This window comes from Chelonia mydas, chromosome 19 (genome assembly GCF_015237465.2).
Source record: "Chelonia mydas isolate rCheMyd1 chromosome 19, rCheMyd1.pri.v2, whole genome shotgun sequence".
Taxonomy (NCBI): Eukaryota; Metazoa; Chordata; order Testudines; family Cheloniidae; genus Chelonia; species Chelonia mydas.
Genome location: NC_051259.2, coordinates 3,583,195 through 3,609,762, shown reverse-complemented (window position 1 = coordinate 3,609,762; position 26,568 = coordinate 3,583,195). Strand labels below are relative to the sequence as shown.

Below are 26,568 nucleotides of genomic sequence, written 5' to 3'. Positions count from 1 at the left end.
TTCTAAACCCGGGGCCCAATCCTGCCTTCCTTAGCAAAACAGAGTTCTGCCAGAATAAGAGCCCCAGGATTGGGCCCATGGCATGTTTCATGGGCAAGTTTTTAAACCACAGAAAGGTGTCCCTCATTTTTAAGGTAGTGAGAGTGGAATTCCCTCTGGTGCAGGTGGCCAGCAAGAGGCCTATGGGCCTTAAACGGTGCCTGTGCATCCCGCTCTGGGGTGGAGGTGACCGTGTGGGCCAGATCTTGAAAACCCTCACTAGAGGGTGCAGTATTTCCATGCCTAGCCAGTGAGGTTTCTGACAGCACTACATGTTCTGCTCCCCGGTTAATGCTTGCAGGATCAGACCCTGTACTTTTCTCTTGGTACTCAGTACCGTTACACTCCGCAGTTTGGGCTCAGTAACTCCTGTCTGTTTCCCCTTTTCGATTAACAACTCTGCAACACCTACAAGAGTGGGCATATTTTGACTCAAAAAGAAACGGGGGCCTGATCCTTCTCTGACTGAAGTCAGTGGCCAAGATCTCATTCACATCAGTGGGAGCCGATCAGGCCCTTAACGTTGTCCAGAGTTTATATCTATAGCCATGGTTAATGGTATGTTAATCCTCAAATAACTGCCCATTCTGCTTTGCATGTCTGAAGGGAAGGTATGTTTTTGCATTGTAAGCCAGGGAGTTGCTAGTCAATAGTAAATAAACAGTGGAGCCGTTAACTGGAAGTAGGCAGAACTAATTACCTTGCAGCCTTATTTATTTTGAGGTGATATTGCATCATTCTTTCTTCATTCACCTCTGCTTACTTCAGGGTCAAATCTGGAAGCCCTTGCTCCAGGTAACTGGGAATTTTACCTGTGTAAACACTAAGGGAGAAGCGAATAAGGACCCTCAGGATTTGCTCCGGTCTGGGGTTGCTATTTTTATTCGCTAGACACCAAAGCACATATTGTTGCATTTTCTCTGCGGGATCCACCCTTCCCTGCTCTGGCATCACTGAAAGAATGAATTTCCATTTTTTTTTTCATTTTAAAAAACCTGCATAGACAAATTCTAAGCAATTTACAGTCAGGGAGTAAAAGTTATGAGATGAACACATTTATAGTGGGGATTTCTGAGTATATTTCTCTCTCCTAGATGTTTTGGGTAAATGTGAAGAGCACCCAGTATTGCAAGAATTGCACTTTAATCTGACTGCATCAGGGAAGTTTAATCCATAACTTCCCCACAATGGATCTCCCGGACACAAATCTAATATAAATCTTTGCAGGTGAAAAGGGGAAAAAACTCCTTTCTAAGTGCTGAGATATGGCTAACTCACTTGGTCAACAAAACTTCCATCATCCACTCCGTCAACTTTAAACTGACCTTTTCCCATCTTTATCTGAAAGATTCTCATGTCCCAAGCTATGAAATCATTTTACAGAAAACTTGAGCCGAAAAATGGCAGCAAAATATTAAGAGACCTCTCTAACTTTCCCAACAAAGACCTCTGATGCCTGTAAACAGTAGCTCTGCCTGTATAGTCTGTCACCTTGGGAGTCCCTAGGGTGCATTATGCCTCATCTCTTTAGTACAGCGACCATAATTATAGATCTGGCTGGAGCAGATCCATATTCCCTTTGCACAAATTGATACTAACCTTGAGTGACTGAGATTTAATGCAATCTGTTTGGCAATGGAGTAAAGCTGCAGCAGAGGGCGGTTATTCAATATTGCAGACATCTCGTTCAGATACTTGCAACAGCAGGTAGGGTCACAACTGAGGAGATTTCATTTAGTCTGAGGGTTTATTGCCAAAATATTTGGTTGCGTTTTTTTAACGTCAGTAGTTTTGGTAGCTAGTGTCATCATAGACCATTTCTGTGTAGCTTTAAGAGATGAAGTAAGTGGTTTGATATGGATCTGTTGTGTTTTCCCAGACTCGCAGAGCTAAACATGGCTCCTTCTGTCTAAGTTGCTTTTATTTAAGATTGAGAAAAGCAGCAAAGAACGAACAAATATTAAGTATCGGGGGGAGGGGGGAGGAAGGGAATGTGAGCCTGAGTCCCAGTAGCCCTGCACCTTGTGTAGTCATTTATCCCTGTGCATGGCAGGTATAAAACACTGCTGGTTGATTTGCTGGCATTTCCTACACCCAATTGCACACGCTTTGCACAGATTCAGTGGATTGCACAGAGTGGAAGGTAGGGGGGATCAGTCCAGAGTGTGTGACTCACTCCCAACATTCTGCATCTGAAAGGAAACACAAAATGACAGCTGCCAAGCAGCAGACAGGGAGGCTCCTCGACAGTTAAAGGTGCAGTACGCATAAAGCATAACAACACTATTTCTCTCAATGATATAGCCATGTGCACCATAGTTTGTAGCACGGACAGTCAGGGCTAAAGAATTTAGGGCCAGATTTTGTTCTTATCCAGCTCCTTAAGCATGGCAGCAGGCTGGGGATTTGCGCCTGCAAGAAGGTTCCACTGTTTGTGGAGATGTCATTGCAGACTGAACAATTTATTCAGGGAATGGAGGAGCCGCTTTGTTTTTCACAAATCATCTCTGAGCGAATTTACAACGTTCTCAGATTTCTCCTTTATTTGTTCTTATTTCCTGGGTAATTTCTATGGCTAATTCTTGGTCTGTAGATTGTACAAGAGCACGTTGTTGTTGTGACTATTCAGAAGTTGCTGCGTAGGTTAGTTCTGATGGGTCCCATACGATCAGATGGGATTGGTTCTATTCCCTGATTGGATGTGCAGACCTTTGAGCCAGATTTTGGTTGCAAATATGCATTCATAATTCACTTTCCACAAATATTCTTATAATTGTCTTAAATTCACTGTTTCCGTGAACATTTCTCCCAGTAACCACATTTGCTAGAATCTTTGTGGGATGGAGGATGAACATAGGCTAACAAAACCCGGTGTTATAGTCAAGTGAATATCCAGAGAACATTGTGAGGCATTTGCTGAATCCTAATATAGGTGCTGGCATAGCCTGACTTCAATGGGCTTTAGCTCAGACACAGAGAGATTACAGGTACATCAACACTGCAGACGAAGGGGTCATTGCAGCATACCCACCCTAGTTTTAATCTAGCTAGCACGGGTAACAATACCAATGAGGATACAGCAGCACAGACCCCGATGTGGGCCAGCAACCTGGGTACGTACCCACAGTCCCCAGCAGGCTTGTACTATGGTGGCTAGCCTGTGCCAAAGCTGCATCCACCCCTGTTCCCTACAACAGCTAGATTGAAGTGTGTCAACCCGTGCTGCAGTCACAACTTGAGTTGCAGTGTAGACATAACCTAAGTGACTTGCCCAAGGTCACACAGGGAGCCTGTGACGGGAATTAAAGCTGGATCTTTTGAGTCGCAGGCTAGTGACCTAACCACTGGACCATCCGTCCCCCCATTACTAACATGGTAAGTGATAAGAGATTTTTAGTTTCAGAAGAAAATATGTAAAATCTTAAATAGCTAAAGCAGGGTGATACAGATATTGTGACTATCCCACATGTGCACACACCCACCCACCCGCCACACAAACCTGTTTTTTCATTCTCTTGTTGGAAAGTGCTTTAGAAATGCCTCTTTTCCATAACCATTTTTCAGATCAAGCCTTAACTGAGAAGGGGAATATATTTTTCTTAACACCATAATTTAACCAGAACAGTCAAACAATGCCTCTGAGCTCACAGTGAAAATTCAGTGTAGGCCTTGGCTGTCCTGATAGATTCAGCTAAATGGCATTTTCTGCTCTCTTTCACCTGCTGTCGTCGTGTCTTTGAGGCGTGAGACAGCTGCTCACACTCTGACATTAAAAAGCATCTTCATACAAACAGCTATATGGGAGGCACAACACATGTCCAAAAACAATCAGCTGGAGCTCAAAATGGGGTAGCTTAAAGAGTCCTCACTTTGCTGGCTTTTAGAAGGTGGAGGGAAGTTTTCTTCTGTTTGTCAAATTGAGCACGGTGCCGTTGAGTTTTACACTGAACGGCTGCAGTTTGATCTCAGAAATAAGGAGGTTTATTTGGTTGTCGCATTCACGCCCTTTCTGGAATGTTTGAAACTTTCTCATAAAGCCTTTTTGTTCAAAAGAAAACAAAAATCTCTTAGGTACCTTTGTGCCTTTAAGACACATATTCATTGTGAGAGCAGCAGAGGGCATGTCTGCCCAAAAAGCTCCTGCATCGTCATGATGGTATGGCGATGGGTGCTTAGATGCAACAGTCAGGAGGATCAGATGAGTACCTAGAAAGAGAGTGATGGATTAGATGTCTAAAATGAAGTCCTATAAATAAATAAATGGCTTTGGTGCTTCATAATTCTTAAGTATCAGCAAAATAAAACATGCACCAAACGTAAATAGCTATTTGCATCCAATGCACTTGCAGGTTTAGGGCCCAATCCTGCTTGCTCTGAAGGAAGTGGCAAATCTTCCTTTGATTTCAGAGGCAGCAGTATCAGGGTCTTGCTGTCTTTATTTTGATTTGTTTGATTTGTCAGCTGAGGATATTTTGCTGTCGATAGTGGAAGTGTCATAGCTCCAATCAGGATCAGGACCCCATTGTGCTGTGCAGACCCATAGTAACAAAGAGTTCCTACCCCAGAGAGCTTAGCGTCTAAATGCAACAAGTGATGTAACAAACTAATGGATGGAATGAAGGAGGGAGAATGAGAAATAGGTAGTTACACAGACTAGTCCTGCGCACAATTTTCAGGTTTCAAGATAAAAAATAATCCTCCTGCAAAATTAAAAGCCCTGATTCACACGTAGAATTTTCAGGGGGAGCTTCCTGTGTAGGCCAGTGGTAGGATGGGCCTTGGTAGAGTTTGATGGTGGTGGTGGTAGGGGAGTGATTTTATTTTTTGTTAATTTCAGTATGTGTTGTAGAATTCAGATTAATTAATACAACATGAAGCCTGATATGGCAAGGGGAAAAAACAGTTAATGAATTAAGTATATTCATAAGAGATTAGTGTAACGTCATATCCTGCCATGAGAAAGGGAAGATGTGGTGTCATTCTGTAAAATACAAGGCCACAAAGACCTGTAATTGTAAGACTGTATCCAGTATTTGGGTGAGGTGTTGTTTCCCTCCAGTGTATACACCCCCTGCCCCCCAATAATCACAGACAAAAAGATTAAAAGGAAGTTTTTTACTCTGACCCGTGCCTGCATACGCACCCGTTCATTAAAATGATATTTTTAATGTCTTATAACTGCAGCAGGATACAACAAGGTGTGTGTTAATGTGAGATAACATAGGGCAAGCACAGTGGAAGGCCTTGTTTTTTGTCTCAGCCTGCAGAATGCCTCCCAGGCATGTGTTATCTCCGAGTTTCACGAACCTTGTCATGACTTACTGCTTAATTAGATGTTTTTAAATGAATTCTTTCCCCTTTGTTGGAAGTGGAAAAGCCTTTTTTAAAAGCCAGGTTCAGAGAAGGTGGCTGGGCTGCTCCTTGGGTGCGTTCTTTAAAAGTTACACTGACATGGCCTTTCCTTTGGGGAGATGTGAATTTGGAACGTGGATTGTTCCTCATGAGTTGATGCCTCGAGGGCGTGTGCGTGACCCACTGGCAGTGTATGTTAGATGTGCCCCCCTGAGCCCAACCGGCTTTTTAGTTCAAGCTGTTGGGATTCGTGCTTTTAGCTCAGGAAGTCTCCAGTTCTGTCTCTGGTGTTGGCCAAGACAGCGGCCATCACACATGATCTCAGGATTAGAGTAGATTTGGCATCAGGTCCCCTGGGTTTTTGGTTCAGGTTCCGTCACTGTCTACTGCCTTGGTCAAGTCACTGCACTTTCTGGAGCTGTCACTCAAGCTACTACATAACAGATCACACACAAATGCTCTTTAAAGGAGAGGAGATGTGTGTGGGAGACTCTGTGGGACAGGAGTGTGAAACAGGGCTTGAGAGGAGGATGGGAGGCTGTTTCAAGGATGACAGAAGGCACCAACCCAGGAATGGGAGATGGAGAGAGGATAAGGTGGTAGATAAGATCGGGGGCGGGGGAGGTCAGGCCCAATTCATAGATTCTAAAGGAACCTCCAGTTTCCCTTCTTTTGCCCTGAGTTGTCCCACTGCATACAGCTTAGCCAGAGCACCAGCCGACAGAGCCCAGGGTGCCTCTCTCCTGCATATCTCGATAGACGCCCGTTTTTTCTACACTGGTTTGTTGCGAAGCTGGGTGATTTGAGCTTTTGCATGGCCTAGCTGGCTGCTGCTGAATTCTATTGAATTGTGCTGTTGCCCCGGCGTTCTGTTTGGGCATGTGTGATGTCGGATTGGAGTTATACCTAGAGCTGGTCCAAAAAGACTAATTATGCTTTGCAAATATTTTAAAAAAAATGTCATTTTCTTGAAAATTCTTATGACTACGTTCAGATTTTAACACCCCTGTCAACTCCGAAAACCTGAAAATGTTTGGATTTTGGTTTTCCTTCCCCCCTTCTCCTTTTTATCATTTTGTCCCTGAAGAGGAGTATGTGTGTGGGGGGGGTGGGGGGCAGCGAGACTGGAAATTGGAGCAAAAGGAGGGACAATTGAAAACTCAAAAGTTTTCTGATTTAGTTTTTTCCATCCAAAAATTGGAAAAAAAATTAAAAAAAAAAACCCCAAACAATTTTTCGGGTTTTTTTTTTAAACAAAGGCCATTTTTAATCAAAAACAATTTTTGACTGAAAGATTGCAGTTCTAGTTACGTCAAGGGGCTCCCACAGCCCATGGAGCGGGGACTGTGTGTGTGTGTGTGTGTGAATAAATCTAAACAAATCAATAAAGCCACCAGGCAAGCTCAGTTCACAGCAGCAACGTGAACCTGACACCAGCTTTTAAAAAAATTAATTAACACATTTATGCTGTTAATTGACTATTCTTACTAATGAAAAACTCTTCTTTAAGTGCCTTGCATGGAGCTAACAAGCTTAGTGGGCAAAACTTCATTGCTTGCAGGGCACAGATCCTCCTTCTGAGTAACTGAGCTTGGTAGGGATAAGATAGGGTGCAGAATGTCCCTGATGAGGTCAGTGGGGGCTACTGCCACCTTATTCTTGCACTAGCCTCCAGCGCAGATGCACATCCCTTTGTCAAGGGAGAATGGTTGACAGATCTTTATAGCCAAGAGTCCACAAGCTTTCCCTCTGACCACAAGATCCCCGCTATGGTCCCGCAGTGGTGGTTGGGAAGGTGCCCCAAGGAGCTGGGTTTGGTGGCATGCAGGAGCTCCCTGCCTCCCCCCGGTCCTGCCTCTGCTCCTGGTGCAGTTCAGCCAGACAAGTCCTACAGTGTCCAAGACCCGCTCTGGTCATGGAGGAGAGGGCAGGATTTGAGGTTAGTTTATTAGAGTTGCCTGAACATGCTGCCAGTCTGCACCCAGCCCATCTGTTGACTCCACTGTGAATTCTGCCTGTGAAGTGCTGGCAGCAGTGGGATCTGCTTAGGCGGGTTTAAATTAAGTGCAGTTTTAGTAACAGACTCATTGATAAACCGCATCCCCCCTCCACAAACATATCCACATGCCAACGGGACAAGGGCACGAACAAAAACCTGAAATTACTTGAGTGGTGTCCTGGGCAACTTCATGGAAACCTCTATGAACAGCACAGCAGCAGCCCCCAAAGAAGCCAAATATTTTGATGCACGAGGAATGGGGTGGAGCACAGAGCTAAGAATATTCTAACACCTTTCTGGGACTCAGCTGGATGTTTTCACCTGGAGCCCAGGCCTGGTCGCTCCATCTCCAAAAAAGGATACAGCCAAAATAGAGGTGGTGCAGAGATGGGTCGGGAAAATTATTAGAGACATGGAAAGACTCCCTTACGAGGAGAGAGTGAAGAGACTGGGACTGGTCAGAGAGGAAATAAATAAGAGCAGATGTGAGAGAAGTTTACAAACTAATGGATGGTATAGAGAACATAAATCAGGCTGTATTTACCCTTTCTCAAGGGGACTAATAGTTAGCAAATTTTAAACCAGTTAAAAGCTTTTTTTTAAAACATAGCACACAATCAACCTGTGGATTTCATTGCTATTAGATAGCTTTGATTCCAAGAGTTTATCAGGATTCAAAAAAGGAATAGATGCTTACATGGCTAATGAGAGCAACCAGAGAGTTACATTAGACAGGATAGAAACAGGTTATAAACGCTCTTACACTTTAGGGCACAAACATGTTACCTGCCTGGGTTTAGGAGGAAACTTCCCCTATAGGCAACTTATTTTATTGTGAGGTGTCTTGCACTTTTCTCTGAAGTAACCAGTTTTGGTCACTGCTGGAGACAGGATACTGGACTACCAAGAGCACTGATCTGATCCAGTCTAGCAATTCCTATATTCCTATTAATGAGTAAGACACCCAAAATAAACATAAGCAGGGGACTCTCAAGTAGGAGCAAGGAGGTTATTTTCCCTCTATATTTAGCACTGGTGCAGCCACTGCTGGAATCCTGTGTCCAGTTCTGGTGCCCACAATTCAAGAAGGATGTTGATAAATTGGAGATGGTTCAGAGAAGAGCCACAGAATGATTACAGGATTAGAAAACCTGCTTTATAGTGATAGACTCAAGGAACTCAATCTATTTACCTTAATAAAGAGAAGGTTAAGGGATGATATGAGTACAATATATAAGTATCTACATGGAGAACAAATACAGTATTTAATAAAGGGCTCTTCAGTCTAGCAGAGAAAGGCACAACAGGATCCAATGGCTGCAAGTTGAAGCTAGACAAATTCAGAGTGGAAATAAGGCACACATTTTTAACAGAGAGAGTAATTACCAATTGGAACAATTTACCAAATTGGATTCTCCATCACTGACCATTTTTAAATCAATATTGGCTGTTTTTCTAAAAGATCTGCTCTGGGAATTAATTTGGGAAGTTCTCTGGCCTGTGTGGTACTGGAGAGCTAACTAGATGATCACAGTGGTCCCTTGGAATCTATGAAAATACTTAAGTACAGCCATTCAAACCCACACGCTCTGCAGAACCAACTTCTGCATTACAGTTTTCTGTATACACGTCTCACCCTCCATACACGCCAAGAGGCTAAATGCAGGAGAGCTCCCCACGCTGCTGGCTTGGAAAGTACTTGGAGTGCCCATGAGCCCAGCCCAGCGCTTGCAGCCTATTCCCAGCAGAGCTCAGACTCCAGCAGCCGGGAACTGGCAGAGTGTGCTGAGTACTGAAATGCGGTTTAACAAACCCCAGCATCCCATTTCGCGCCGGAATTTTGCTGCGTGGTGTTGTAGGCAGCAGGCTGGCTGCTCTCAGGTCCGGCATGGCCTCAGTGCCAGGAGCACTTGTTTTACTTAGCAAACGCTCTCGCCACGGTATATTTCTGGTGTAATATCCCCTTGCTATGTGCTCTAAGAAGCTGCCGCCCCAACTGGAACATAATGAGATTAGCCGCATATCGGCACAGTCATAAACCTGGGGAGCTCAGCACCGTCCTTGTGCTGTGAACCCAGGACGCTGGCACTCAGCTCAGAAATGATATTCATCTGGAAATACACATGCCTGGGACACTTCCTCAGCTGCAACAGGCCGGATTTGCCTCCTCCAAGCGTCACCTTGCTCTGCATGTTTGGCTTTGATTCACAACGAGTCATTTAACCTCCCCAAACCGCCCAGCTCTACTGACATTAGCACTCAGAGCCAGGAAGCAAAATATTGCTCTTTGTTCTGCCTCAGCGGACAGGCAGCTACGTCTCACAGAGGGAGCCAGGAAATCCCGGGTTCTATTCCTGGCTCAGCTACTGGCTCGCTTTCGATCTAGGTACTGAGCTGGCCCCCTTGCTGTAGTATCTGAGCGCCTCATGATATTTAATGTCTTCTCTTCATACTGCCCAGGTCCTCATTGTACAGGTGGAGAACTGAGGCACAGTGAGGCTATGTGACTTACCTAAGGTCACACAGGACGTCTTTGGCAGGGCTGGGAATCAAACCCAGGTCTTCACAGCCCAAATCTCCGTAATCACTAGACCGTCCTTCCTCCTTCATCGCTTGCCTGCTAAGTGATAATCCAAGATCCCTAGTCTCAGATGAAAATGTACAAAGCCTTAATTACCTAAAGATCCCAGGTCTCTGAGTCAGAGATTGTTCCCTAACCGCTGGCCCATCCCTCCTCTTCCTCTGTGACCTTTGGCAGGTCACTTAGGCCCAGATCCTCAAAGGTATTTAGACTCCTAACTCCCACTGAAATCAGTGGACATCAGTGGAAGTTAGGAGCCTAAATGCCTTTGAGGATGTGGGCCTTGATCTCTCTGTGCCTCAGGGTTTTTTTTCTCTTTAAAATAGGGATTAATTAGCCAAAGTGGGTAAAATGCTTTGGAGATGCTCTGTGCTAAATTCTACTCTAGTCAGATTATTTTACCACCCCAATCCCTGCGGCATCTGGTTACCATTGTTGGCTCAAATGGATCAAATAGAGGCTCTGAGTCACAGAGAGAGTTCCTGCTGGAAAAAGAATCCACATGCTTGAGTAGATTTGCAAAGGTTCTTTCCTCTCAGCGTCCGGCTTCATGCCCTACTGCGCAGAGCGGACCAAACCAATGCCTTGATGCCAGACACTCTTGATCTTTGGGGACAGGAAGCCGTCTCTAATACCTAATGATTTGAATAGGACCAGGTCTACATTTGCCCAGAAGGTTCAGTTCAGTGAAACTCCCAAAAGTCAGGATACCCCTCTGCATTGCCAGGACCTGCACAACTGGGTTGGAGGGCTCTTGAGAAAACATCTGGGCTCAGCTGGACATATTTTAAAGAGCCTCTCCCAACCTTTTTGGGCTTTGCAGCCCCAAGACAAAACCAGCACATGTAGGCAAAGCTGATACTTGCAGGGTCCTAGACACAGGCAGAGGCTTGGGAACCGGCAGAGCAAGGGAGAAGTTGGCAGCTGGGCAGGTTTAGGGATGTGTGGGGAGGGGGATCAGTCACTGGAGGTCTGGGCTGGTTTGAGCCCTAGGTTCACTCTCCATGGTGGACGTCTGAGGGGGTCACACATGCCCACTGGGAAGAGGCTTTGACCAAGCAGCTGCCAGTTGACATGTCCCTGTTGCTAGAGATGAACCCAAATGAAATCCCTGTAACTGACGGCAAGTCTAGAGCAGGATGTCGGAGTTCCTGGGGGGTCAGGTCTCTTGCTGGATGGCGGGGTGCTTGGGGAGTCAGCCCTGGAGCTGAACTCCGCAGCTTCAGTTCATTGGCAGACGTATCCAACATGCTTGAAATTTTGGCTTAGGTTGAATCCTCCCTGCTCTGTGTCAGCTATTTATCTAGCGTGAGTCACCAAAGTACTTTGGGGCTGGGTTATGAAGGATCCGGTCAGTCCTTGTTCCATCTGGACCGGCTGGACGAGTCCCGAGCTGCATGAGCTCTGTCTCCCCATGGGAGATGACTAGATGGAGACACAACCTCCCAGACAATTCTCATCTCTCCGGTGCTTCCTGTTCCACAGTCTCCACTAGCTGTGACCAGACACTCCCCCACAGCTCAGATACATTTTCTCTTGGCTTGTTCTGGACCCCTTCAGTATTGGACTGAACTGATTTCCTTTCTGAGCATTGACCAGAGGGATCTTTTCATGTCTGGCTAAAAGCTCACACTGGCTTTATTTAGCACAATATCCTCTAAAAACAAAAGCAAAAATTGCTTATGATGAACTGCGTATAGCTGAGAACAACACGTGACAGCCAAAGATCTTGTCTCATCCAGTGAGCTCCATCAGGCTGGCAAAAGATCAGAAAGTCCCAACTTTACTGATGGGAAAACAGAGGCACAGAGAGGACACGTTAGGGACTAGCCTGGGACTTGGGAGATGTGCATTTAATTCACAGTTCTGCCACATATTTACTCTCTGACCTTGAGCAAGTCACTTAGGGCCAGATCTTCAAGGGTATTTAGGTCTCTAACTCCCACTGAAATCAACGGAAACTAGGGGCCTAAATACTTTTGTGGATCCGGCCCCTAGTCTCTCTGTGCCTCAGTTTTCCATCTGTGCAATGGGAATAATAACACTTCCCGGCCTTAGAGGAATGTTGTGAGGATAAATCCATTAAAGACTGGGAGGCTCTCAGACACTGTGTTGATGGGGCCACATAAGTAGCATAGATGGAGAGTAAAGTAGCTGGTTAAGAGAATTGCTCAAAGCCATTCAGTGAGCCAATGACAGCTGGCAACAGAACCCAGGCCTCCTGATATGCAGTCCCCTTCTCTAGCCACGAGACATCATTGACTCCGTGGAGACTCATTACAGATAGACAGTAATCAGATGCATAAAAATCCCTGCTAAACTTTCTGTGCTTGGCAGATGCCAAGGGCAGAGATTTTGACAATGCTGCATGCAACAGGTGAGAGAAAGTGGAACTTTGTTTGTTGTGTTTGATGTGGTATTAGCAGGAGACACTGCCTGTCTTTTCCCGAAAATATTCAGGAGCACACAACTTGTCGCCACAAACAGGAAGGGCCGTTCAAATCAAGAAGTGATCAGAACAATTATAAAAGTAACAAGAATGTATAGATACATTAACAGCTGCAATTAAAATAATTCTTTCATAATGATTACTCCCCGTTCCATGCAGATTATTGGGCTCAATTTGACACTTATTATTAGAGCTGGTTGGGATTTTGTTTCTCCTGTAAAAAATGTTGATGAAAATGAATTTTTTCTATGAACATTCCTGTTTTGCTGAAAAGCCATTTTATATTGAAAAAACACGTGGATGAACATTTTCAACCAGCTCTAATTGATTAATAATTTCCACCAAAAATACCAGGAGGAATCAATTTCTTGAGATTGGTTGTTTGGCAAAACAATTTATCTTAACTCATGTCAGTATTACACACAGATCTGCCAACTCCCCCCTTGTCTGGAGCAAGACCCCAGTCCAACAAGGACCCATGCGGGCAAATCCCCTGCGTCTGTGCAGAGCCCCACTGATGTTAACGGGGAGTTCTGCATGGGCGCAGAGTTCCAGAATCAGGATCTTATAAGGGATTCATCTTAAAGCAGTTTCTAAAGCATGGTGGGCCTGTGATGAAAGATTTTTGCAGTGTGTACATTTCCATGAGATGTCTAGAATCCCACTCATGAAAACGGTGGCAGCTTCACAGCCCTGTAGAGAATGCTCCCATTGCTCTTTTAAGTAAGGTTTCAATTATACTGAAAAATGCCTGGCATCCCATGTGATTTTGCCCGTGTGCAGGCTTTTGAACTAGAAAAAAAACAGGGCTCTTTCCACTGTGACACTGGTGTCTGATGGAGATCAGTGGTATTGGTGTCTTTTCCCTAGAGCAATCTCCAAGCTACCCACCAACTCCAAAATGGCAGGTGGACTGGCATATCTACATGACTGTGGTTTGAAGCTCAAATTAAAGCCCTCCCCAAATGTTCTGTGGATTGGCAGCAAGTTCTACATGAAGAGAAGTCTTTTTTTGTATGACTATTCCCGTCTAATCTTTGCTGAAGGGTCTTTTACCCTTCTATACTCTAAATACATTTTAACAAATTGATAGCAACATTAACATGGCTTGTATAGGATCCATAGCCATTTCTAAAAGACACTGCATCTTTGTTCTCTCCTTTTAGATTATGTAGATCCAAGCCACACAAATTCAGGCGCTTCTGTAGGAAATTACAGTGAAAACCTCTCAAGCATATTACTGTAAAATGGATTATACTGTTTAAACACATAAAGATCCCATATACCCGTTGCCAAAAAGTAATGGGAGTTTGTGCCGCTAAATGAATAAACCTGTGATGCTTAATGCTACAGGGCAGAATGGTGTGTGTGTGTGTGTGTGTGCGTGTGTGAAAGAGTTTGCTACTGTGTTACACATCTGAAGCTGGGCTGATCTAGTTTGACATTAAGAAACTTCCTTTGTCATCGGCACCAAACTCTAGTATCAAATTCCTTTCATTTAAACTTTAGGAAACTCTCAGACCTTCATTTATCTTTTCATTCTTTTCCACTCTCCATTTTATTTTCCTTTGCACACCTTTCCAAATATCTATATATTTTTCTAAATTAATGTGAAGCAAAAACATTATTTATGAAAAGGGGCGGTAGCTATTGAATTATAGAGAGCTGGTAATCATTGAATTAAGGATTTCATTTATTGTTATATTTTATTTTATTTTTGCTAATATAGGCATGAAGAAGGGGTTCAGTTTCACGACTTAAAGGAAGATTATATTTAATTAGGAAGGAAAAATTGAAGGAGCTAAATTGTAATAAACCCTACCTTTTCAACAGAGATATAAAGGTGAAAATAAAAATTGCAACATTGTTCACTATAGACAGCAGACAGCATTGTGGAGAGCATTACTTGGATAGTTATTTCTAGAGCTGAGTGAACGGTGGAAAAAATTATCGGAAATATTAATTGAAATTCAAAAGCACATTTCTAAGGGACTGTGTCTGTGACCCTTTTGTATTCACTTTCTGTGATCATTTGAGTTTCAGTAGCAAAGAGTGAATTTTAACCTTGAATATTTGCTAATTTTGAATTGCAAAATTTGCAATTCAGGCTGTTACCTAAGTCATCCAATCAGAGAACTGAAACAATTCCATGTGACTTATGAAACTAACCATGACTGTGCATACTGTGAATATTCACAATGAATTGTTTGTGAATTAGCTGCAGAAATGCATGAATGATTCTGAATAACAAATACATTTGAGCATTTTGTGATCCTTTTGTAGACAATTCATGAATACTAAAGAAGGCAAAATTAATTAAATACAATTATTAGTTGCAAATTACTTGCTCACCTCTATTTCCCAAACCTGAAGATGAAAGGACTTTATACTCATATGTTTGAATAATTTTTGTTATCCGATTGATTGTTTCCTTAAGGAGATAATACAGTGTTCAGGTTTCATCTTTAACTTAACTAGCACCTTTCAGTCCAAAGAATACTCAGCTACTCTCATAAATGTTACAAGCTGATCATGAAACCCACCACAGACATTCAGCTACCTCTGGGATTAAACACAGGATATGTTTAACAGGGCACAGCAACAGTAGACAACAGTTTGAGCGGGAAGTAAAGAAGAATCTGTATTCTACTGAAATCACAGGGGAAATTTAAGTAGGTAGAATGTAGAATCGCATAGAAATATAGGGCTGGCAGGGTCTTTGCAAGGTCATGTAGTCCAGCCCCCTGGGCCGAGGTAAGACTAAGTATACCTACACCATCCCTAACAGGTGTTGTCTAACCCCTTCTTAAAAATCTCCAGTGAGAGGGATTCCACAACTCCCTTCAAACTACTCCAATATGACTTTGGTCAAATATATTTACCTGGTCAGTTTTGGGGGCATAATCTACTGTATTGATTTGCATTTGGAAAGAAAATTTTAGTATAAAGATCTTGCCTAAGCACTGGGTCTCTTCGTGTTAGCGATCTCGTGGGAACAGTTTGGAGGCTTCTGCCCTGTACTCTATTTTCCCTTTGAGATTCTAAGTTCCATTTACTGATCAGCACCCAGGAATCTTGAAAGCTGAAAGATAAAAAACAAGATTCTTTCGATCCTTCCATTTGAAAAGGCCTGCAAGCAGAGTGCGGCATTTCCTAGAGAGGGTCTTTGACATGGAGACTTGGTTCAGGTCGTGCATTCAAAGATAAAGAAAATACCTGTATAATCCCCTCTGGGAAGAAAGGATAATTACAGACTGCAGGTTTGAAATATAGCTGATGGCACTGACCTCCTTCTCAGGACCATCAATAAATACCTCCCTGCTGAAACACCAGGAAATTGAACAATCTGAACTCTGAAGTACCGTCTGATTGAAAATAAGAGCTTTCAAAGGTACAATAGGCGCTACTCTCACTCACACCCACATGCAGACACTTCTTGTATATCTGTGTATCTACAGTATGTAATTTACAACTGGAGACATTCAAACTGAGGTTAGATTAGTCCTCCTTGATGGATGCTGATAATCCTTTGCCCTTCTTAATGTTTACAAACATTAATTAACTAAAGCCTCTCAACCCTGTCTACATAAATACATCTCACCAGTGGGCAAAATGAGGCAGAGAGAGCTTAAGTGACATAGACAACGTCCCACTTTGTGCCAAGGAATGGAATCCAGGAATCCTGATTCCCTGTCTGCTGCTCTAATCGCTAGGCATTGCTGTTTCTAATGCAAGGGGCTGGACTAGCTTACACAGAAGGTTCCTTTGTGCTAGCATCTAGAATTCTGTCACACACAGTGAAACTTGTTTTAAGCAACCTCTCAAAGGACTGATAAAAATAGATTACTCAGTGCAGGTGTCCTTTTAAAGGTGGAACAGAACTTTACTCTCACGGTTGTAAATCTATAGTAACTCCATTAAACTCAGTGGAGTTGACACCAGTGTGTAACCAGTGAGAGGGGAAAGAACCAGGACCAATGTGTCTAAGGATATTTCTGGGGGCTGAGTCTTAAGACTAGAGGCTGTTTTGTAGGGTTGGTCTCCTATACAGGTTTCACTGAATACCTCTTTAAAACACCCATCCAAGTGTTAACATTCTGAGTTTCTGAAGAGATGTGGCTATAACAGCTGCATTACACAGAGGTTTGATGTAGCTGGGGTCTAGGGTTCGATAGGCATGTGTCAGAGAGAAGGGGAAAACAGGCTGGTAGGAAGGGTGACGTTTATTGAGCTACGTACTCCCTGTAGACTTGTTTCCTCTTCACCGTGCCCAGTGACTGAGTTGGAAATCAAGCTGAGCAAGTAATTTGCAGTAAACAATTTAGTTGTCAAATGTTGCCACTTTTTCTGCCCACAAATTGTTTTCAAGAAGGACAAACATTTCTCAAATGAAAAAGCACATGCCCGCTTTTGTTGTAAAATATTTTCTCCTGTAAGAACAATTCGCTGTGAAGACCCAATATCTGAACCTCAAACTGTGTCCATCATTCTCCTCATCCTGGTGTCTGAGTGGCTGGTGGCTAGCTAGAGAAATCACGTGGTACTTTCCCTGTAATTTGATTGGATGCTGTATGTACACTACCTGACCACCACTGTGCATACTGCTAATTTGTCAATTAAATAGAAGCTTCAAAATTTGCTTGTGGTGAATATTCCTGGTTAAAAATTGCTGTTTACAAGTTGCCTACTGAAGCTTGAAGGCTCAGATGTTTGTGGGAAGCAAACGTGAGCGTACTGCAGACACAGCAGAATTGAAATTCACTTTTGAATTCAAATGAAGATTTGCAGAAGGCTCTTTCCTGATTTACACCCAGATCTTGTTTGAAACTTCTTTGAGCAAAATTCAGTGATTCTTAACCCCTCCTCATCAGGATGGCATGTCAGTGGGAATAAAGCCAGCTATAGGGAACAAGATGAAAAATTTAAACCTAAGAAATACCAAAGCCAAGGCTGCAAGACTCCCTCCATCCAGTCCAATTTCCTTGTAAAGCTCTCTTTGCTACATACTGGTGTGTGCCAGGGGCTAAGAATGCAATTTGCTAATGAAAGAACAGGGAAGAGAGCCATTTTCAAATGTACGTCAGGAGTCAATTGACTAGTCTCTAAGGACAGTATCTGGTCCGACAATAGAGCTTTGAGATCCAAGCACTGCGAGGAGTTTTTATATATTCACAAGCTCAAATATCCACTTGTTGCAAAGACAGACAGCACCATGGATGCCTGGAGGTGGAATGTCATTGCCACCAAAGCACCATGCACTCAGGAAAAGGATGGAGGGTATCTCCAGAGGCAACAGCATCACAGGGTTACAGATCTGTCAGTGCTGCAATCCTAACCCATCCCTGACAGATGAAAGCTTATTCTGCTTGATGAACAATGGGAGCTGGGGATAGAGAGATGTCTGCTTTCTAACAGACACTGAGGTTGGTGTGGGATGGGACAAACCGGACAGGGAAAAATAGGAAACTTTCCAAGCCCTTTCTCACTTTTTGAGAGGAACCTCTTGGATACATTTCCCCTTTCCTTTCTGGTTTCTCTCTGCACCTGGAACCTGAATCCAAAACAAAGGCTTCTGTGCGTAGGGGACTCTTAGCTGGGACCAGGAGCAAACGTGCTAGAAACCTCGTGCTTACGCTTCCTAGTCTTGGAAGCTCTCCAGCCCAATTCTACAGAAACAAGCCTTACTCTGTTCTCCCTGGCACTGGTTTTACACCCATCTAGTTCCATTGGCTCAGTGGAGTGACTCCTGATTTACACTGGTGTCAATTGTCAGTGAGAACCAGTCCCAAGACATTCAGATAAATGACCAGGAGTTTGGATGCTTCCCCAAACCAGAACCAAACCCAAACTCCAAGCTTCCTTTCTTTCTGCTACATTTTGTAAACACCAATCTGTACATTTTACAAACCTTGGCCCTGCTCTCATGCACTCTGAGCACATCAGAGGGGACTGCAGCGAAGCCCATGGAGTTCCCTGGATAAGCGAGATCAGAATCAGGGCCATTGTTAGCGGCCAACACATTATTCTTCCAGTGGAACAGAAGAGAAACCCTCCTCTAGCCACGCTCCTGGTGCTGCAGGGAATGATCAGTTTACAGATTGTAAAGTGACAATTAAAGCTCTCAGTTGCAGGGAGTGTGATGTACCATTTATTGCGGGGGGCTGAGGCAGCTGCTTGGGGAAAGTCAAGTGCTGGGTCCAGATGCTTTGCAAGGAAGGATTCTGATGCCGGAGCAAATGTGTAAAGATTTTTTTCCCCCAGCAAACTGTAGGCAAAAGTGGATCTAGTGTAGCTCTCATTTCCCTCTGCTCTTGCTGGGGCTGTGTTTGTAATATGAGCCCTGTGTCCCTCACATCCCCTGTCCCATCTTCACCCTGCAGTGGGCCCAGCCAGGCACAGGTCACAAAGAGACCCTCACCTGAGTCTCCATTACAATCAACTCAGCAATAGAAGGGGGTAGGTAGCAGTCAAAGATGGCCTTGGGTGAATGCCCTCAGAGCAGGGGGCCTCCTCAGCCAGCGCAGAGCTGGCAAAAGGACTCTGTGCAGTCTCCCTGCACAGCCCCTGGCACCAGGGCATCCTGATGGGAGGAGGGGATGTGGCCAGGGAGCTCTGCACTCCAGTTATTCTGGGCTGTAGAATGGCCACAAGTTAGAACAGCCCCTCGGACCTAACTTCAACAGGGGGCTATGCAGCCCCCGCTGAACCCAGAATCCAGGAGGTACAGAGATGGCTTAAAGCCACCTTTCCCTTCACCACCCTGGGCTATATTGCCTGAGGCACAGCACAGAACCCAGGCTCCTGGCCTCCCATTACATTTTGAGAAAACTGCAGCATCCCACTGGAGATGCCAGGTCCCTCACAGGTTGGTCTTTCAGCTCCCTTCTGTCTATCTACAAAGCATCAACCAGTCTCGTATCTTGGCACTGTATCTACTCCCCCTGGCTACATCTACCACCCCAGCACTTTCACCTATGGGATCTTTCATCCAAGGATCTCAAAGCACTTGACAAGCTTTAATTAAACAGCACAACATTCCTCCAAGGTATCTTTATCCCCATTCTGCAGATGGTGAAACCCAGGCACACAGAGAAGAAATGATACAATGCATGTCCAGGGCAGAGCTGGAATAGCACCCAGAGTCCTGACTTCCAGTCTCTCAGCTCTTACCACCAGGCCACTCTGCAGCATTTGTGGGTTTATAGCAGCTCCATGGCATGGTCCAGCACGATGAGCATGGGGTGATAAAACCCTGTTGAAAGCAGTGAGGGAAGGTACGCAGAATGGCCACGTGGCTGTCTGTTCTTAGAAACTGGGACACATTTTGAAATCTCTCTCGGCCCTTGTTATGAAAGTCCCTGTCTCAGATTAATTGAGTTCTGTCTCAGCGTGTGAGTTTCACCATCTCAGACAGCTATGCCCAAGGTGTGTGCAGAGGACAAAAGAGATGCAAATCAGCATGCACACACGCACGCACACACACACGACATTTCTGGTTGGAAATCACAAGTTTCTCTTATTCTAAGGGAAGACAAAACAGCATGTACCCTCTAGAACCATGGCTGGACGCTCACATAGGATTTTAGGTCACCATTTACACTGCTGTTCGGCACACACAAAATGTGTAACATTTAGCAACTAGTGCCTCCCCTGGGAGAGTAAACCAGACAGTGAGATCCTGAGCTCTGCCTGATGGAAATGCACCTGGCAACACGAACAAGAAACACAGAGGCAAGTTTCCTTCCAATATCTGCCCACTACTTGCACGTTTATTACTGACACTGCAGTATTTTTAACGGCTAAATTTATTATACGAGAGAGGATAATAGATCAGAGACTATGTGAGAAAATCCCCCCTGATATTTCAGGACAATATCATTTCAAAGCAAGTTCAAAGCTTTTCAAACCTTGGGCAAGTCTGTAGGGCTAGATTCACCTAACTCCCATTTATTTCAATAGGAGCTAGATGTCTAAGTACCTTTGCGAATCTGGGCCTCGGTTCTCCATCTATAAAATGGAGATGATAATACTCCTTGTCTTCACCCTTGTCTATTTACGCTGTAAGTTTCTTGGGGCAGGGACTGCTTCTCGCTATGTGTCTGTTCAGCGCTCAGTACTATGGGTCCCTTTTCTCAACCGGAGCCTTTTTGCACAGACAGAATACACCGGGTGTGCCAAATAAATGCTATTCATTAATGTCACGCTGCCATTTATAGTCTTAAAGCCCCGGGTTTAACTTGGGATTTCCAAAGGGACACAGCTAAAGATAGGTGGCCCCAAAAAACAATCTATCCATCTGCCTAAAACTGTCTGCAGACTCCATGAGTTTTCCCCCCAGAATGGGAACTTAATGTTCCTTGCTTAAAAATAAATCCGTGCTGGTCGCCCAGCACACAAGCCACGTCTTTTAAATCCCTCCTTAAACCCCACTTTTGCTTTGCAAAACACTGTCTTCTAGCACGGCCTGGGCTGTAGGCTCCCTGCAACTGCGGACCTCTGGGAACACGCCCCCAGCCCCATCTCTAACGCTACCAGGTCCTCCCTTGTCTGAGCTCATTATTCAGCTGTTGCATAGTCTGTAAGCTCTCTGGGGCAGGGGCTGTCTTTCGACATTGGGGTACTAATCTGGGTAACTGTTTCTATAGAAATAATTAAGTAATAATAATTGTTGTAGTGAAGCAGAAAGCATCAGGAAAGAAACAGGTTTCAAGTTTTCCAGGCAGTTACTAAAAATACACAATAAAAGTATCACCGGTGAGTCAACAGGGCAAGGGCTTAAATCCATAGAAGCTAAACTATGCAGACAGTGCCACCTAGCCATATTTTACCAGCTTCCCCATTCTCCCTATCCCATTGATTTCTGTAGCTTTGAAAGCTCTGGCAGGTAGAGGTGATGCTCACTAACTTAAATCAGATCCATTGCCAGTCCCCTAGCCCAGCTCAACACACACACACAGAGAAACCCACCACTGCTGCATCCCTTTGTCCTCCTGGAGTAATTCCCTTCAGCTGAGCCCTATCCAATTACCTCTCCTCCCCAGCCTGGCTGTCTGGCAATCCCTGCAGTGAGGAGACAAACACCTGTGGTGAGTTCTGTGTCCAGGAGAGCATTTTAACTCCTTCCTTGCCACCCAGTGGCTGGGTTTATATTCACTCTGTTACACCGATGAGCAGAGCCTTGGGCGTGTCCCTGTAACATTCATGGTGGAAATACAGTCTTTGTATAATACAAGGACAGATGGCTCAGCTCACCAAAGTTCCTAATTCGGGTCCTATATTTCTAGGGTTATCCATCTGCAGTGAGGTCAATTCCTCCCTTGCATAATGACAGGTTTCAGAGTAGCAGCCGTGTTAGTCTGTATTCGCAAAAAGAAAAGGAGGACTTGTGGCACCTTAGAGACTAACAAATTTATTTGACCACTGATGTCCATCTGTTTGCATTTGGAGAGGAAGATGATGTCTGTCTGTATCTGCACGAGTTTTTTCATGAAGTTGATAGATACATTTGTTATTCTCTAAGGTGCCACAAGTACTCTTTTCTTTTTGCGAATTCCTCCCTTGATATACACACCTATTTCTCATGGAGTCTAATGGAAGAATAAGCCTACTGATGGGAAGGCAATACCCCCAGTGTTCCAAGGTGGCTCAAACCCCAGACAGGACATCTCAGGTGGTCTAAACCAAGCAGACTTTAAAGGAGAAAGCCCTGTACAATGCAGCCTGCTTAATTTGTATATCACAGCCTTAAGGCTGGAGGCAAACACCCCTGAACACTGGGAATGTTCCGATTTAGATTTGTACCCAAACCGTGCAACACAGTGCCGCCTCTGCTTAGCACACAGAGTAGCAGAACGCTTCCTGGGGAGAACCATCCAATGGCCCGAAGCCCAGCTAGTTTGCCTTGAAAACCTTGTCCCCGTAATGTAATTTTAAATCTTGCTACAGTGGTTCCTCCTGCTGCACTGGGGCCCAGGTCTAAATCTCAGAAATGTTCTTTGCTTAGTGCAACACAGCACTTTCCAGATGGTCTGTCATCTGGAAGCACCAACGTGGTTTGGAAAGTGAGATTCTGCTTGCATCGGAAACAAAGCAAACCCAGAGCTAGTGCAGACAGGGCTTCGTGTTGCCTGCTGAGTATTGGGCAAACCTCCGATAGTCTTATGCTTCCTTCTTGTCTGCAGGCTGACTCTGGTGTTCAGATCACCTGAGTCTTGAGGCAACAGGAAAGCAGCTTTCTGCAGATCAGGGGGACATTTTGGTTTGCTCATGACAAGAGCCAATTTTGGTTCCAAAAAGGCCAAGGAAACCAAACTCCCAGTCTCTGATGGTAGTTTTGTCTCTCATCTGCAGCAGGTTTATTGGTAAAAAAGCTGGAGAGCGGACCAGGCAAACAGAAAGCGACACCAAAACAAAAATTTTTCATGTAGTTATGTTTGATTGTCTGATTGGATTAAGGAAGCCTGGTCTAGTGGATAGGGTAGTGATCTTGGAGTCAGGAGATTTGGAGTCTATTCCCAGCGCTACCAATGGCCTACTCTGTGACCTTGGACGAGTTACTTCCCCTCTCTTTGCCTCTGTTTCCCCTTCCACCTTTTTGTCTGTCTTGTCTATTTAGAGTGCAAACACTTTGGGATGGGACTCTCTCCTTCTGTGTATGTACAGCACCTAGCACAATGGGGCCCTGGTCTCAGTTGGGGTTTCTAAGCACTACTGAAATACAGATCATTATTCAAATTAATTGTCTGCTATGGGTTCTCCTTGTCACAGCACCTATAACATTCAGAAAGTCATTGCATGTAACAGAGACTGCCTAACGGGTTCTGAACTGTGTCTCTGGGAGTGGCAGGGACTAGCTTAGTCTTCTCTAGGTGGATTGGTTTTCTGCAGTGTGCATATTCCTAAAAAAAAGTCAGCACGTTTTAAAACTGTCATAGTGACACACCATGTGTCAGTGCCTCATCATGCCCTGTTCATCCGCCCATCACCGTGCTGCCATGGACCGTAGCGCCTGGCCTTGCTGCCCAGCACTCTATCACGGCATGGAATGCCTCCCAAACACATGTCTGCATTTTACCTTTTTGCTCTGCAAGGTGAGCTTTCCAATAGCTTCCAGCATTATACCGCACCAAGTCCAAATGGATTCGCTCTTTCATCCAGGACCAGGGGAAAACAAATGCTGTGACATGTGGATGAGTCGTGTTGCATGGTTGTACCGTCCTGCATGGATATGTAGTCAGACACACAGATACGTAGGTGCCCAGTGGTGCATGGAAGCATGAATACACATTGATGCATGAATCCACAGGGATGAAGTATGAACCTACAAGTAATGCACAACTCTTCACTGACACATGAATGCATGGAAACACGTGGATACACTGTGATGCACAAAACACATGAAACCACAAGACATACACAGCTCTCCAGGGATGCATGGGGCTGCATGGATGCATGTTGATGCATGTCTCAATGAAGTCCAAAAACTTAGGAATGCATGGACCTGCAGTGAGACACATTTTTGCAGTGATACGTGGACATTTTTAAAACATGCTCTGGCTTTTTATTTTAGGAATGTGCCAAGGGATAAATATTAACCATCCGGGGAATGTGAAAGAAAGCCCTGACGTCGCTGCTGTCTGGAAGCAGCTCTGCTTTCCTAGCCCATACGGTGATGTTCTTGAATCTTTTAGCCTCTGTTCTTCCCTTAGAACCTCTCCATCAGCCACAATCCCAAGTGTCACAACTGTCAGAACTTTACCCTTTGCTAGTCAGTTCCGAAGGGAAACCCATGCAACCTGTCCTTCAGTCCCCCGACGTTGTCAGAGTTTCACACTGAGAGGGAACTTAATAGACCTTAGCTTATTTCCATTCATCTTTTAGCCCTAAAACATTAGCCATTTTTATGTAACATGTGCTGCTCTTTTATTGCCATGCTAACAAGTTGTTGAGCTGTATTTACAATATGCTGATTGTAAGGCCCCCTTAATGGGCTCAGTATACTTGCCCTTTCCGATTAAATTTCAGGTTTGCTGTTTCATTTTGGGCATGTGTATTTCCTTTATAAAACCTGGATCTCACCCTGTTATTTGTTGCTCTAAGTATTAGGCATGTGTACTGTTTGAATGTACATCATGGAGTGACCATTACTCAGTAACCACAAAGAATGCCAGGGTTTAAACAATCTGGAGTGATTGCATTTGCAGTTAGCTATGGCGTCTTTGAAAACCGTGGATTCAGAGTTAAATTGGGTATTAATTTCAAAATATAAAACCCAAAGTCACTTGGCACAAGCCTCTGCCATGGCTCTAACCAAGAAACCTTTATTGTGTCTAAAGAGGTTTCTTACTGAAGTGATGTCTGGGAAAATAGGCCAGTTTCACTCTCGGTGTAAGGCCATGGGCCCTGTGTGGAGCTTGCTGTTCACCTCCATCCGTCTGCCTTTCTGCTTTTAATTGGCATTTTCCCCATTAAGTATAAGGCAGTTTGTTCTGGGTTGTTTGGTGAACTGATCTTTTCAGTTAACTTTAGACCAGGGTGACCCAAGTGTGGGGCTCCCGCTTGCTGTGTGCCTGATCCAAAGCCAGAAGTAGTCAATATGAGCCTTCCCATGTCCACACATATCGCCCTTAGCTCCCCTGGGGTTTGCTGAGTCTCAGATAACGGAGGCGCTAGGGACAGAGTCCAGGTCTGTTGTTCCTCCCTAATGGTGCTGTGTGACCATGGGCCCCAATGAAAATCCCAAATCCAAAACCCCTCCAAAAATCAGCAGTGCTGGAAATCTTGAAACAGGATCCAGATCTGAGTTTTGCAAATGGCCCCTTTCTCTGTGACAGGCCAAACCAAAATCTTGGATCCTAAGCACCCCTAAGGCAGACAGGGAAAGGCGGGATTGGGGATCTGGTCAAAATTATGCACCTGGTCCTTTCCTAGAGGCCAAACAAGAACCCCGGGTCCTAGCACCGCTGAATTTGGAGGGATAAGTTACAGATCTGCATTTTGCCTGGTTTTCAAACCCACCCCTCAGGCAGTTTCTCTTTCTCCATTAAGAAACATACAAGACCAAGGAAAACACCATGGTCATGTCTGTTTACTTCTTACGATGGAAATGCCTGTACATTGAGCTCCTGGAATGCTGCCAGAGTGGCCCCAAGCATCACCAAGTTTCTGTTTCCTCTGCTTTAGACCCTTTCCAGTGACATTCTTTCTCTCTTGCTGCTTTTCCTTCCAGTGCCCATCCCCTCGAAGGCAAACGGCACGACCATCTCTGCCCTATCGATGAACAAAGACAGTTTGATTGGAGGGGTGACAAATCCCAACGAGGTCTTCTGCTCCGTGCCTGGCCGGCTCTCCCTTCTCAGTTCCACCTCTAAGTACAAGGTGACTGTCGGGGAGGTGCAGAGAAGGCTCTCCCCACCAGAGTGTCTCAATGCCTCTCTTCTCGGGGGAGTCCTAAGGAGGTAAGTACCACACCTTACTTATCTTCCTCTGATTTTGTCTCTCCTCTGCTTCCTTCAGGTCAAAGCGTCTGAGCTATTTCCAGTGATGAACTCTTGCCGGTCATTTTTAATTATTTGCATTGCAGTAGAGCCTAGGAGCCCCAGTCAAACACAGAACAAAAAGATAAACCCTGCCCCAAAGAGCTTACAGTCTAGGGAATGCCCTTGAGACTGTCCCACTGACTTCAGACGGCATCTGCGGGTCCTTCCGATTTGGTATGATGTACAGGTCTGGTTACAATTTCAAACCCCGAGATCTGAATCTGGGAAAGTTCACATTCTGATCCAAATTGTGCAGCTGCCCCCTAGGTCTATAAAAGGCCAAGCCAAAGCCCCATCCCAAACACCTTGCCAAACTTCAGGGGTGTTCAATATCTGAATCCAAGTACGAATTTTGCAGCTTGTGCCCTAGTTCTGGGATCCATTGCAAGTGTTTTGTTCAGCTCTACCACGTGGTTATTCTTATATCTTGTCATTGGATAGAGAAGTCCCAGTCCGGGGCTCTTTTTATCTCAGAACAGCAAAGGCTGCAGAGTTGTTGAATTAAATTATTCCAGTAACAGGCCACATGTTTTGCTGCTGCTTTGGGGGATAGTCAATTTTATTGCCTTTTGCGGAGATGCAGCCCCAAACCTGCAATGAGCTCACTGGT

At 44.7% G+C, this 26,568-nt stretch overlaps 1 protein-coding gene across 2 annotated transcripts in view; it reads left to right on the top strand.

The window, feature by feature from the left end:
- Window positions 1-26,568, top strand: part of TFAP2E (transcription factor AP-2 epsilon) — a 48,115-nt gene that overhangs the window by 12,220 nt on the left and 9,327 nt on the right. The window contains exons 4-5 of one of the 2 annotated variants that reach the window (XM_027823138.3): window positions 23,990-24,088; window positions 25,649-25,877. In XM_027823138.3, coding sequence (XP_027678939.1) covers window positions 23,990-24,088; window positions 25,649-25,877 — 328 coding nt within the window. The remainder of the gene's footprint in view (window positions 1-23,989; window positions 24,089-25,648; window positions 25,878-26,568) is intronic. The other variant, XM_027823139.3, reaches the window with a different exon arrangement.